Genomic DNA, 14,559 nt, shown 5'->3' on the forward strand with positions numbered 1-14,559 from the left:
GTGAAAGTTTCTATTCTTTTATATTGCAATGTCTTTAATTTCTGTCTAATTTTCCAATGGATCTTGATCCACTATGTAAAATTGTGGATAATTCAGAAATGGGCACAGTTAAGGATTTTATGTTTGATTTTAAGATACAATTAGTCAATTTATAGAGAATTCTGAACTGCATCTAGGTTGTTAATTGCTTGGCCTATCATGTGAATAAGGCCTTGCCTTTTAAAAAGATGTAGCTTCAGTGATTTTGAAGGTCAGGTGAAGACTAATATTTCAATCCAAGACTTTTTTCGGCCTACCAAACTTTGACTTTTTCACCCCCGAAATAGTGAGTTGGTGCTTTGATCTCTGAAGAAGCATTAATCTGTAAGCAGTGGTAAATTAACCCATAACCTGCTAACTGAAGAGAAATTATCATTTGTAAACAAATGCTGTGGCTAAGGCTTTTAAGGGTTAATCATTACAATGGAACCTCTTGTCTTTGTGCCTGTGAATTGGATCCAGATTGGGTGATGCTTAAAAAATGCTTTAATTAATGAAGAAAACTCCGCTGCAAAATCTGGAAATACCGATTCTGACCTCCTTTCCTGTTGGTAACATAACATAAAACAGCAAGTGTTGTTTGAGTCAAGTATGTTTCTTTCATTATCTGGTAGAGCAAGAGGTATTGGAATCTGATCTTTATAGCACACATGCACACTAACCACTGATCAACCCTTGTAACACACTGACACTTGCCAAACTGGCACTCATGATCCAAATCTGCAGTGTTTCAATCTCTGCTTGGTGCAAGGCTCATTTATTTTTGTACTCTTTATTTTTACTAACTGCTTATCAATGGATGCTGATGGGTTTTTACTATGGTTCCAGATCTCTCTTCTGCACTAAGTTACATGTGTAAACTGATGCCCACAGTTTTTCTTGAACATTTACTGGTGCTAACTTAATTAACAACATAGCACATGAGTATAATTAAGGAGATAACGTATTTGTGTGGTGCTGTTTACCTAACATCACAAAACTTGTAACAAGGCCCACTGTAATCTGTAGGTTTTGCAGAGGATATACAGCTCACTCTACATGTTAAAATTGGTAATAAACCTCTGTTTAGAAGAATTATGCTTTTAAGTTATGCAGAATCGTCCCTTGTTAAATAACGGCTATCTTTATCTGTTACATGTGATCATTCATAACGAATAACGCATTTTAGTGAGTTTATATATCACAACGTTATAAAGAAGCAAAGCCATTTTCTGAATATAACTTTTCTTCCTTTGCCCTCTATGCTTTGGTAAAGAGTTATCCTAGATGCTATTGAAACAAATCCTGTAATTTCATTTGACTACAGGGTTCATTTTAATCTCAGTTTATAGTAATCCTATCAATTTGTGTCCAGTTTAAGGATTTAAATTTTTTTTTTAATCAATTGAAGGAAAGGAGAGCTTTGAGCTTAAGTGTGGATAGTTTGGAAATTACTAGACGGCATTATAAAACAGTCCATAAACAATTGCAACTAAAAGTGGGTAAAATGCACAGATTTTTCAGTCAGTTTTTACATACTGGAATATTTCAAACAGCAAACAAAAATGAGGCTGCATTTGAGTAATTTGCTTGGATAAAAAGGCAGTGCAACAAATAATGCAAAACCTCTTTTGGGGTGTTTGCATATTGACAACCAACAACTTCTATCCCTAAATGCTTAAGTTGTACTGCTTTTGTCCAAATTGATTAAATGTACATGAGACTGTAAAAACTTGCCTGATATGTAGCTCCTATTTGCAGTATCCATTGAAATGAGACCCTTTTACAGCCCCAGCGCACAGTATTAAGAGATAAGCAGTTAGTAAAGCATTGTTGTCTGGCAAGACTACCTAAATTTACTTTTGCATAATTTTTTCAAGTCATTGTGCTGTTATTATTGAAATGTGTACTACTTCACCAATTTTTGAGTTCCTTTTTTTTAAGAAAAATATTCTAACTCTTTTTGGACTTGTTGCAATTTAACTAGGTGCGATGGCAACTAAAGTTCGGAGGCATGATTCGCGTGTCCATCCTTACCAAAGGGTTGTGACCGCAGACAGAGGTTAGTTTAGTTTTGTAGCCAAAATGGCATTTACTTTGATCAATATTAAAACCGTGACTTTCAAGGGCAGGAAGTACTTGGTTTAATGAATTGGGGAGTGTGAAATGACCAACTGTGACACCAAAACTGATTTATTCCAGTCAACAATAAAGAACACTACAAACTTAAAAATAAAATTCTTTACATTCCTGAATGATGCAATGTAAGCAGTAAATAATAAGTCCGAAATAAAAAGCAAATCTGTTTTGCTTGCACTAAATATAATTGGCCATTTTATGTAAATCCATCCTCCATCTGTGACTTCACAAAAAATAAGTTGAATCATACTAAAAGTATATATACTTTTGTAAAGCAGGATTAGTTGCTGCGATTTGGGGGGTTTTAAAATTGGGAAGCTCAAGTTCTGAAACTACTAAAATGTCCACATTTCATTATTAATCTCTTATCTAATAAATGCTTCAAGCAATCTAGATTTTTCTTAACATTTGCAAGGCAATATAAATCTCGGAACTAGAAGCATTTTATAATGGCTGGTTCAAAGTTGGTTAGTTGCATTTGAGTTTAGGACAGTAATAAGGGCTTGTAAACAATTTACATTTTAAATATTTTATTGGAGAAAGTCTTTATGACTGTAATGGCCTCTTCAGTGTTACAATTTAGGTTAGAGTGTAGAGTAGTAGCTCTTGGAGCTGGAATCATATATAAGCAACTGTCTGGACAAAAATCAACCCTCTATTACATGAGTTGGAAATATGTTTACAGTTAACCTTGGTACCTGAGGGTTTACTGTAGGTGTGCTGCATATATTCAAGGGCTACGCCTACTCTGTTGAAACTGTTCAAATTAGCACTGAGTTTGTATTTCTTTTTTGTTATTTGCAAAATATGTTTTGCTCCTGATTTAGTCTGAATAAAATATTGGTTGTTTAGCTTTCCTGTGTTGCAATTTTTACCCTGGTAACTACTGTTATTGGAATTGCCTCTTTTTGTCAGTGAGATTTTACTTTCCTGTGGAGTTTTTTAAATGATATTTAATGGTGCTTTTTATGTTCCATATAAAAATGAACGGCAACCTGCTTCAAGTAGCACTAGCGAGATAGCATACTCTTAATGTTTGTGTGTCTGCGGGAGAGGTGTTTAAACTATTAAATGTATATTTTGGTTCCTGTGTGTGTGGTGCAAGTGTGTGTAGTGCGAGTGTGTATGTATAGTGCGACAGTGTGTACCTGCAAAATTGTAGTCTCTTCTCTGCCTTCCCACTGGTTCCAAAATGTGGTTTCTTTATAAGAATAATACAAGATGTGCAATGCTAAGTTCTGATTTAATTGTACTCCATAAGTTCAGAGCCATTTGTATGTCCAAGCACTTTTGTAATGTCAAGTGAAACTGCAAACGTTTATTTGGAACTGATGCAGCAATTTTTGTGTAGATTGTTTCCTGCAAGTATTCATTTTCAGACTTGTAGTTGGTTCCTGACAATATTCTATGAAGTAGCTGGTTAACATTGTATTTTTACACACAATATGGCAACAATGCTTTTTAATATTGTATAATTTGAAGTGAATCTCAGGGGGCAAAATAGTTTCCAAAAGAAGTAAATGTAAATTTTCATCTCTGGTCAGAATAACTTTTGCCCTTGCATTTTTTGCTGTTGTTAAATACTAATGTTTAATAGCAGTCAACTCGACAAACTTTGGAAAAGCATTTTGAATTCTTCTGCTGTCTCTTCTTCCCACAATTTTTTTATAGACTTTCAGGGCTGGATGAATCCAATGGTCCTGGGTCCTGGACCCTACAAAAATCTGGCCGGACCACAATTCAAATTGTACGAGACCAAAGGATCACCATCTCAACAGTACCCAGTATGTAAAGTTACAGGCTTCTAGTTATTAACCAAAAATGAACACTTGAATTCACTAGAATTTTGATCTGAAATGTTTTCTGCCCCACAAAAGCTGTCACATGCTTGAGAAAGACTAAAGTTTAACAGGATTCTATTGTCTGTGGAATGAATACAAAAACTAAAGCACAGTTTTCAGCTATTTAGAACCCTAAACTTGTGCCTCTCCAAGAAGAGGCATTGTTTTTTGGATTTTCTTGATATTCCACTTGGGGTCTTCCCAGCTAATTTGGATACTGGGGAAAACAGAACCTTGTGCCCTGGGCAAGGATGTGGCAGCAGTCCATTGTGGATGGCAGGGGAAAGAACCATAGTGCAAGGTCAGAAGTGAATGTGGCATGATGTATCTAAAAACACAATATGGCCTATTTTCATGTGTATTTTATCAGTTTAAAATTTCCTTTCTTTATGTATTTAATTACTTGCTTTGTATTTTAGGGGACTAGAGCTGTAAGTAATGGACCAATGCTCTAAACTTTTTTGATCTTGGACAAATATTTTGTACAAAAATTCTTCCAGCCTTGAACTTTATGACTGCTACTAACTGTTAATTAGTCTTACTATATTCTGTTACTTTGTTAGAAGTTTGACCATGTTTTCACGCTCAAATCATAATTTTACTCATGGTTGACTATGTTTCAGTTCTTTGTCAAAAAAAATAGGTTTTATTAGTTATATGGTTAGTTTTCATGTCATCGGGTTTTCACTAGCTGACACTAATATCTTTTTTCTATCTTTTTGTTTTCTTATGTTCCTAACTACCCAGCTGCCACAGGCAACTAACCCATGACCTTTGACCTCTGAACTCTTCACCCAATGATGACCTGACCATGCCTGCCTGCTGATCATTTAACTGGTTATCGCCTATGCTTGCTTGTCTTCAATGCAGCGAGCTGAGGCACTGTCTGTTCGTCTCGTTACCTAACAACGTTTATAAAAACAAAGCTCCAGCCACGACTTTTCTGGTTGGGTGAATGTGTGGTACCAGAACCTGCACTGAATAATACTAAAGCAATAAGTCCAGTTCATCCCTCACCACTGTTTCTCAGTGATCATCTCTTAAAAGATTCTCCCTAAAGAATGGTAAGAAAGCACTGGCAAGGGATTGAGCGCTATACAGGCAGTTGCCACGGACAAATGTGATGCAGATCTGATGTAATTTATGTTGTAGTTACAAAGTCTTTGAACGCATTTGATTCATTATGGATGGACCTTGGGTCAAGTATATTGGGGAAGAGTTCAACACTGACAGTACAAAGTAATATTGACCTCCACAATTAAGGACAAAGATTTGAAATATCTCTTGTACAGTACCTATTCTTTTGCCAAACTTTTTTAAGGCCACTTCTGACTTTTTTGAATCACACCAGAATAAAGATACCATTTAGTATTGCAAGCTACTAAACAAAGTTTCTAGGTTATTGAAACTGTTGAGAGAAGCATAATGCAAATGAGATAAATTATCAAAATTAATGATTTCAACCAGTTAGATTAGTCAACAACGTTAAGGGATAGTTTCTCCTGTTTTAAATTTTTATTTTGTAGCCTTACAGCCTCCATCTTTTGCCAGATTGGTAAAATAATCTACTGTGTGAAGTACTCCACTTTGATGTTCTGTTTAATTAATGACCAGTAATGCTTCTGTTAAACCTTTCCCTCTTTACCCCAAGAGTGTTGATGTTCAAATCTGTTCTAGATTTAAATTTGACTCTCAATCTAAACCCTGACATCTACTGCCAGTACTACCAGCCCACACAGACAATCCACAGTGTCAGAAATCTTTAAAATATAGCTGCTGGGGCACAGAATACATTTTTTGTTGTTAACGCATCTAGTGTCAGCAATTATTGTTTTGCACGTTAGATGAAAGCTGCCTGGCAAGTTTTCCCCCAAACCTATTTACCGTCTTTGTTTGCTTAGTTTGAGCTTCCTACATTTATCCAATGTATTAGTTTTGTATTTTGAGCTCAGCTTGATTTTAAGTACATCCAATAACATTCTTACTGTTCACATATACCTTGACACTGAGGTGCATTCATAATGTGTCATGTTTCTGGATGCAAAAAAAAAAAACCTGTTTCTAATTTTCTCCGTAGACACTTCTTTAAGAAGGATGTGAAAGCCATGCTTGCCTATTCTATTTGCTATATACATGTTATTAAAGTGTAGATAAGTACAGTGCATTTAAACCACAGAGGAAAACTAGATACTTTTACAGGGTGCTGGTGAAGAAATATATATTTTTGACAATTTAGCTTTTTATACTTACTTGCAGTAACAAAATACAAAAAAATTTAAAAAATAAAGTAATGGAAGTTATACTGGATGGTTGTAAACAAAACTGAAGACCAAAACAGTGCATCTAGCGTTTTGCAGGGTTGTGGGTGAGAAGAGAGGAGCATAAAGAAAGCAAAATAGTGCCTTATATCTGCCTGGTCAATTTGTAAGTGTCTAACATACATTGTTTGACTTGAGTCTGATGCATGCCAGTCCATCATTGGAGAGAAGGGAAGCAGTCTTTGTTGGCAAAAAAAAAAGTATTCAAAAAGATGATAGAACAGTATGTGGACAGTGTGAAGCTACTCAAAGTTAATGAGATTAGGCCCGTCTAAAGAATTCAGTTCATTGATTCTATGCAACAAGTGTGAAATAGTTTCTCGACTAGCTTGTATTTTGTGCCACCTGTGTCTTCCTAAGTTGTTTATACCTTCAATTTTTCTCATTGTGCCATTTTTTCATAAAGTTGTAGCCTTTTTTGAGTAAACAGTTTAAAAGAATGTTTTCTATTGGTCACTTACAAAATGAAGGCCACCTTGGCTTAGTTTTACCTATTAATTAAAAAGCCAACAAACCAGCTATTATCACTAAACTACAATGCTGCAGTGTTTGACTTCAGAACAAAGTGCAAAAGAACAAATTTGAAACAATCTCCAATGTGTTTATTACTTGCTGCCCTTCAATGTTTTAATTATTTTTGCCAACTTGCATTGAGTTTATACAACTAATGTAAACTCTATTTTGTCAGTGTTATTTTTTGTAACCAAAACATTGAAAGTTTTCTTGACAGTATTATGTATTCCCTCAATTACATTGTGTAGCTCAAAGACACTGCTGTTACGTGATGGTTGGTTGAATGCAAAGCAATTACATATGCTGTGTACAATATTTAACATATTGCTTACACACATGTATAGTATTGTAATTACCACCATTGTTACAAGTTTATAATGTATTTTTCTATCTTCATTTTGTATGTATGTTATATACCATTTACAATTTTTCTTCCCAATTTGAGGCCCCTATGGTTTTGATAGCCAGAAACCATTACAGATTCATCGTAATCATAATCTATCATTGGGAGTGTTGCCTTTTCTGACTTGTTAACTCATTATCCATTTAATAAGTTTCTTGTTAAAAATGTTTTTACATGCTTGCATTTTATTTCATGGTGTTTGCTGTTTCTATTAACCCTGGCATTTATTTTAATAAACGTTACAGTACAAATCTACTAACTGCTCAATAGTTTGTTTTTAACACTTGAACAGTCTGGTTCACTGGACTAACCTTTTGAAGAGTATGAATTGCTCTCGAGTATATACACGCACACACGCATACAATAACATGCTGAAAATTGCTCCAAGTTTTGTGCTACATCGTCTTGTGACTTACTTGCATTGCACAATAAAATAAACAGCGGCTTTCGGATTTAAGTAGAGTCTGGAGGGTGATGTGTACATTGTCCCTTCAGGATCGGGAACAAAGTAACATTTCTTTTGAGATCTGTCCAGTCTTGTCTATTGCCTACCAGCTAAAGCACCTTCTCTGTACTAATGTTGGACCTGGCCTCTGTGCTTTCTTCCTCCTTTTTAACCAATGCAGAAGGTATTTGTTTATAGAGGCACACAAGCAATGATTTTTTTGGGGGGGGTGGGGAATAAGGAATCAAAGATATCTTTGGGGTGGGTGGTTGGGAGGGGAGGGGTGCAAAAGAAAAGTTGGGGATGGTTGAGTAGTAAGTTAGTCTGTGGACTACTGAGTCTGAAGTGTAATATGCTGTAAAATGACCTGCTTCCCAGTGTTTTATATTATGTAAATTGAGAAGAAAAGAATAAACACTGAGGATCTAATACAGTGCATTAACATTTAGGGAATCACAATGCAGTCAGTCCATGCCTGCAAATTCACTTTAAGAGTATGCATAAATAATATTGTTTGAAACTGTATATAATAAGTAGTATTTATAGTTAAATTTGAAATTCACTTGTCTGTAACTTCTACCAAAAGCAGCTCTCTTGTATGCGTGCAATAAAATGACTGTTAAAACTGGAATGTCTGCCTACATCAGTATGAAGCTTAAAATGTATATTTTCTAAATGCAAATGAGTTTCTTGATGATTATCTGCAATATAATGACATTCAATCATATTGGTAGTTTTAGTGTCCTGCATTACTGGACAAGATGGCTAGATGCTTAAGACATTTTATAACCCAGCTGTGTTTTTATGGCATTAGTGGATTAAATGATGTTTAAAACCTCGGAGTACTATGCAAATTTTGAAACATGAATTTGTATTGGAAAAACACTAAAGCACAAGTGGGTGGAACTTTTCTGTGAAGGATTTAATTAACACTTGCTTTCTAATCAATTGGGCCTCAAGGTACGGAATAAACCTATGTAGAAAACTTTCCATTCATTTGCACTATTCAGTTTTGAGAATTAGCCCTCCACTCTCTCCTCCACCATGCATATCGGTGTTCATTTCTGTTTATTGCTGAGATTTGCTGTCGTCTTCTCTCTTCCCCCACCCACCCACCCGCGGATGAAAATTGATGACTAAAACCAGAATAGCATGAAATAAAATGCCAAGTGCACAGAAAATAGATCGGACAAAAGCAGAAATGCACAATAAGTAAAGTGGTGAATAGTTTTTTTTTTTTTTTAAAAAACTGCATCCAACTTCTGAATAATTTTGCAGAGCCAGATGGTTGAATCGTGGCATCCATCTACATTTTTGGATAATTCATGAATCATCATTTCACATTGCCATACCAATTGCAATATTATGCAGGGAATTTCTGATCCCAAAGAAATCTGTCAAAAGTTTGTAACTTGAATGAACCACCAGTAAATGAAAATCCCCCAAAAATCAAAAGATCTCCAAGCAACTGCATGGCATTACAGTGAGCTAAATGCCAACCAGAGCTGTCCTTTTTTATATTTCAACACAAGGAATGTTTATACCAGTTTACAAAACTTATTTGGCTTGTGCTAACATGTTTTAAGTGAATGTTTGTGCCTCCTGTTTCTTGTATCTCAGCCACCAAGTCCTGTGCAAGTGCTAATGTAGGAAACTCTATTCGTGTTTGAAGCCCAAGACTCCAATTCTGGTCTAGGTATCTAACCAATGTTGTAAATTACTGAGCAGAGGAGGATTATCGGTCTTCCCAATTACTGAGCAGAGGAAGATTATCGGTTTTCCCAAGCCACTGAGTGTTGATATGTCCAAACCTAGCCCTATGGAAAATTGCAATTTATTATGTAGATAAATTAACAGCATGATGTCCAAAGTAGAAATGTCAAATGAAATGCTGTCAAATTAAACATTAATATAGTTTTCTGCAGTTTGAATTTCAATTTTGTATATGGGAACCAGGAGTAGAACATGTGACCTTGAGCCTGCTCCGCCATTCCGCACAATCATGGCTGATTATCTGCTTTCGATCATAGATCATAGAATTTACAGTGCAGAAGGAGGCCATTCAGCCCATCGAGTCTGCACCGGCTCTTGGAAAGAGCACCCTACCCAGGTCAACACCTCCACCCTATCCCCACAACCCAGTAACCCCACCCAACACTAAGGACAATTTTGGACACTAAGGGCAATTTATCATGGCCAATCCACCCAACCTGCACATCTTTGGACTGTGGGAGGAAACCCACGCACACACGGGGAGGATGTGCAGACTCCGCACAGACAGTGACCCAAGCCGGAATTGAACCTGGGACCCTGCTGCTGTGAAGCAATTGTGCTATCCACAATGCTGCCCTTTAACTCTTTCCTGACTTTTACCAAATCCCTTGAGAGATCAAAAATCTGTATCTACGCCTTGACTATATTCTTATGGAGCATCTACACCCCTCCTGGGGTAGAGAATTCCAACGATTCACAACTCCAAGTGAAAATCTTTCTCCTCCATCTCAGTCTGAAAGGTTATTCTGAGGCTGTGCCCCATGCTTTAGATTCTCCAGCTTGGGGAGAAAACTCTTGAATCCATTGCTTTGTGAATTTATGCAGCCAGTGTACCGCTTGACCTGAAGCTGACCATCTTGGTGCTGTACCTGTATGTATTATTTGAGTAAATCTGAATCAACATGATTACCATAAAACTCAACTGTGAGGAGTTCTGATGCAGAGTTGAGTAAACTATGGCACAAGTATAGGCTTTTGTATTATGGAATATGTATCCTAACCTAGTTAAGATCTCTATTTGAATCAGTGTCGTTATGCTAATTGTGATTTATGCAAATATAAATTATGCCATGTTTTCAGAATAAATTATGCATGGTGTACTTGCATTCTTAATGCAATATTTCTGATATTTATTATTGTTACAAATAGGCTTACATTAACATTGCAATGAAGTTACTGTGAAAATCAGTCGCTTGGTAGTACAGCGCTTGACTATTACTGAAAAGAGACACGTTGCTGAAGCTTTTTGTTCTGCACTCGTATGACAAATGAAAGAATTCCCAATTTTGAACAGTCACAATTTATATCCCAGGAGGAAAAGGTGCTGATTGGTTGGCCAGTCAGTTCTGGCTGAGGTGCTGCCATCGAGAAAGCAATGGGGATCTATTGGCTACCTGAGCAATTCAAAAAAAGTGACACTGAAATGTAGGAACCTACTCTGCAAATAAAAGGAATGTTCCAACCGGGGCAGCACGGTGGCGTAGTGGGTTAGCCCTGCTGCCTAACGGCGCTGAGGTCTCAAGCTCTGGGTCACTGTCCATGTGGAGTTTGCACATTCTCCCTGTGTTTGCGTGGGTTTCGCCCCCACAACCCAAAGATGTGCGGGCTAGGTGGATTGGCCATGCTAAATTGCCCCTTATTTGGAAAAAATGAATTGGTGCTCTAAATTTATTTTATAAAAAGGAATGTTCTAACCTTTGGTGCCTTTTATGAATTGTTTGGGAGCCTATTCCTGGTTTTCTACATGGCAGCACCATGGCCAATTGGTCAACTTGCCAGTCAGTCTGCACCCCTTTCTCCTGTAGTATAAATTGCTTTGCTAGTTTGACATTCTTGTATTTGGTAAATTCAATCTGCAGCAGCTTGTCTCTCTTCAGCGATATTTCTGATGTTCAGATTTTTTGCACTTGCAGCCCAGGAACGAGAAGTGAATGCCGGTTCTTTGTGAAACAGTCTAGTAGTCAGTCCCATTCCATCGCTCCCTGTAGCCCTGCAAGGTTATTTCCTTCTGGTGCCCTCCAATTTGGTATGAAATCATTGCTTTGTCTCTAATTCCACTATCTTGTACAGTGTGTTTCTCTTTCTCTCCTCTTCTTTCCCCACCCACCCCCATTTTTTGAACTCTTGTCCAAACCCATAGCTTGTGTCCCCTACCGTCAGCTAAGAGGAGCAGGTTTTCCATTCTGCCGTATCCAAATCTGTCATAATCTTGGACAATCTCTGCTCTTGAGGAGAATAGCCTTTTCCAACTTGCAGCTAAAATGCCTCATCGCTGGAATCCTTCTGGAATGCCTGCTCTGCCTCCCAAACATGTGCGCAAAACTGGATGCAGTACCATAGTTGTGGCCCAGCCAACGCTTTATGTAGGTTCAGCATGACTTCCCTGCTTTTATGAAACCCAAGATCCCATATGCTTTTTAGACCACACTCTCAATGTCTTACCATCTCCTTGGACCGATGTCCCTGAACATTCTTTACAACTGTGCCACTAAGTCAATATTACTCCTCCCTATCCATTCTGCCAAATGCATCACCTTCCAGTTTATTAAATATAATTTGCCACTTGTCTGCTCATTCTGCTAATTGTCAGTGGATTTGTATTGTCCTCACTGTTTGCCACTCCCAAGTTCGGAATCTGGAAATTAACCTTGTATTACACTGTCCAAGGCATTTCAAAAAAGCAGTGATCCCAGCACTGTCCATTGGGGAACACTGTCTACCATTCTCCAGTTACCATTTACCATAACTTGCTCTCCCCCCCCCCCCCCCCCCCGATTATTGTTTCCAAAGCCTTGCCCAACACTGAGTGGTTAATAGAACTGTTCTTGCATTCTTTCTTGACTAAGAATGTCTGACACCTATCTAGTGAATTATTTTTAAACCTTGATGGTACCACTGCAAAAAAAGTGATCATGCCCTGATATACAAAAAACATTTCTGAAGGAAATTAAGAATGGCAAAACTTTCTTCCTCATGATTTAGGAGTTAAATTGGCACAATATTACATCTTTAGAAGGGAGAACTATGAATGATGTGGCATTTTCAGATTTACCTTTTAAGGTTATAAAAATGGGATACTTGGATTAGAAAATTAGAAATCTTCGGTACCTTCATTTTTCGTCCTACATTTAATCTCTGAATGCCAAATACACCATCTCCCCCTAATTGATGCAGGCCAATTCTGTATTCTGTAATGCATGACTAATGTCTTGGCTCCCCAAATCTCATCAGCAACTATAAGGCACAAGTCAAGAGTGTGATGGAATACTCCACTTTCCAAGGTGAGTGCAGCTCTGATAACACAAAAGAAGCACGGCATCATCCTGGACAAAGCAACTCGCTGGATTGGCATTTACTTCTCCCATCATCACTGATGCACAGTGGCAGCATGTACAGATGCACTGCAGCAACTCTCAAAAGCCTCCTTCGGCAACACTTTCCAAACTAGTCCTCTACCACATGGAAGGCGTACTGGCCTTGCCAGTGATGCTCATAATCCCATGAAAGAATTTTAAAAGTCAAAAGTTCCACAAGACAGGCACTACTTGTTTTGAGTGACTTGCTGTTCTACCAGCAACTCTCAGTGATTAGAGCAAAGAAACGTACAGCACAGGAACAGGCCCTTTGGCCCTCCAAGCCTGTGCTGACCATGCTGCCTGTCTATAACTAATATCTTCTACACTTCCTGGGTCCGAATCCCTCTTCCCATCCTATTCATGTATTTGTCAAGATGCCCCTTGAATGTCACTATCATCCCTGCTTCCACCACCATCTCCGGCAGCGAGTTCCAGGCACCCATTACCTTCTGTGAAAGACTTGCCTCGTACATCGCTAAACCTTGCACCTTAAACCTGTGACCCCTAGTAATTGACTACCCTGGGAAAAAGCCTCTGACTATCCACTCTCTATGCCCCTCAATTTTGTAGACCTCTACCAGGTCGCCCCTCAACTTCTGTCGTTTCAGTGAGATCAAACCGAGTTTATTCAACAGCTCCTCGTAGCTAATGCCCTCCATACCAGGCAACATCCTGGTAAATCTCTTCTGGGCCCTTTCTAAAGCCTCCACATCCTTCTGGTAGTGTGGTGACCAGAATTGAACACTACTTAAGGTATACAGCTGCAACATGACTTGCCAATTCTTATACTCAATGCTGTATGCCTTGTCTACCTTCTCCACCTGTGTTGCCCCTTTCAGTGACCTGTGGACCTGTACTCCTAGATCTCTTTGACTTTCAATACTCTTGAGGGTTCTACCATTCACTGTATATTCCCTACCCGCATTAGACCTTCCAAAATGCATTACCTCACATTTGTCCGGATTAAACTCCATCTGCCATCTCTCCGCCCAAGTCTCCAAACGATCTAAATCCTGCTGTATCCTCTTGACGGTCCTCATCGCTATCCGCAATTCCAGCAATCTTTGTGTCGTCTGCAAACTTACTAATAAGACCGGTTACCAGTTACGAACAGCAAAGGTCCCAGCACTGATCCTTGCGGAACACCATTATGTAACCCAGTTGAAGGCCAGTGCATACAGTAGGTTTTTTAAAATATTACTTCCCCAGGATTCTTGTAAAATTGAATGTTGGCTTGATTTTGCCACCATTGAATCCAGTTTTAAAACAAATTAGTCCCCCTTAATTCACTCCCCTAAGTCCTGTCTTAAAAATTAATAAGAATATAGATGCAGTGTGTGTTGCGACGTTGCTTTAATGGAATATGTAAACAGTGCATCATTTTGAGAAGTGATGTAATATGGCATGTTACACATGTAATAATAATCTTTATTGTCACTAGTAGGCTTACATAAAACACTGCAATGAAGTTGCTGTGAAAAGCCCTTAGTCGGCGCCCTATTATGGTGCACAGAGGGAGAATTCAGAATGTCCAAATTACCTAACGGCACAGCTTTCGGGATTTGTGGGAGGAAACCCACGCAAACACAGGGCGAACGTGCACACTCCACACAGACAGTGGCCGGGAATCGACCCTGGAGCCTCGAAGCAAGCTCCAATGCTGCCCAAGTAATTATGTTGATTCTAGTAAGATTATACACATAAAGCTCTTCTGTAACTTGCATACAGTATCGTGAGTCTTAATAAAATAAAA

The 14,559-nt window shown here is 38.1% G+C and overlaps 1 protein-coding gene across 6 annotated transcripts in view; it reads left to right on the forward strand.

Moving 5' to 3' along the window:
• The window catches only part of LOC140413718 (KH domain-containing RNA-binding protein QKI-like), a 123,063-nt gene extending 115,576 nt beyond the window's left edge, over positions 1 to 7,487 (forward strand). For 4 of the 6 annotated variants that reach the window (XM_072500923.1, XM_072500927.1, XM_072500928.1 and 1 more), the window contains exons 7-9: positions 2,006 to 2,080; positions 3,829 to 3,941; positions 4,730 to 7,487. In XM_072500923.1, the coding sequence (XP_072357024.1) occupies positions 2,006 to 2,080; positions 3,829 to 3,941; positions 4,730 to 4,762 (221 nt within the window). In that variant the 3' untranslated portion in view covers positions 4,763 to 7,487. The remainder of the gene's footprint in view (positions 1 to 2,005; positions 2,081 to 3,828; positions 3,942 to 4,729) is intronic. The other 2 variants (XM_072500924.1, XM_072500929.1) reach the window with 2 other exon arrangements.
• The last annotated feature ends 7,072 nt before the right edge of the window (positions 7,488 to 14,559 follow it).

Source organism: Scyliorhinus torazame, chromosome 1 (assembly GCF_047496885.1).
Source record: "Scyliorhinus torazame isolate Kashiwa2021f chromosome 1, sScyTor2.1, whole genome shotgun sequence".
In the NCBI taxonomy this organism is placed as follows: Eukaryota; Metazoa; Chordata; class Chondrichthyes; order Carcharhiniformes; family Scyliorhinidae; genus Scyliorhinus; species Scyliorhinus torazame.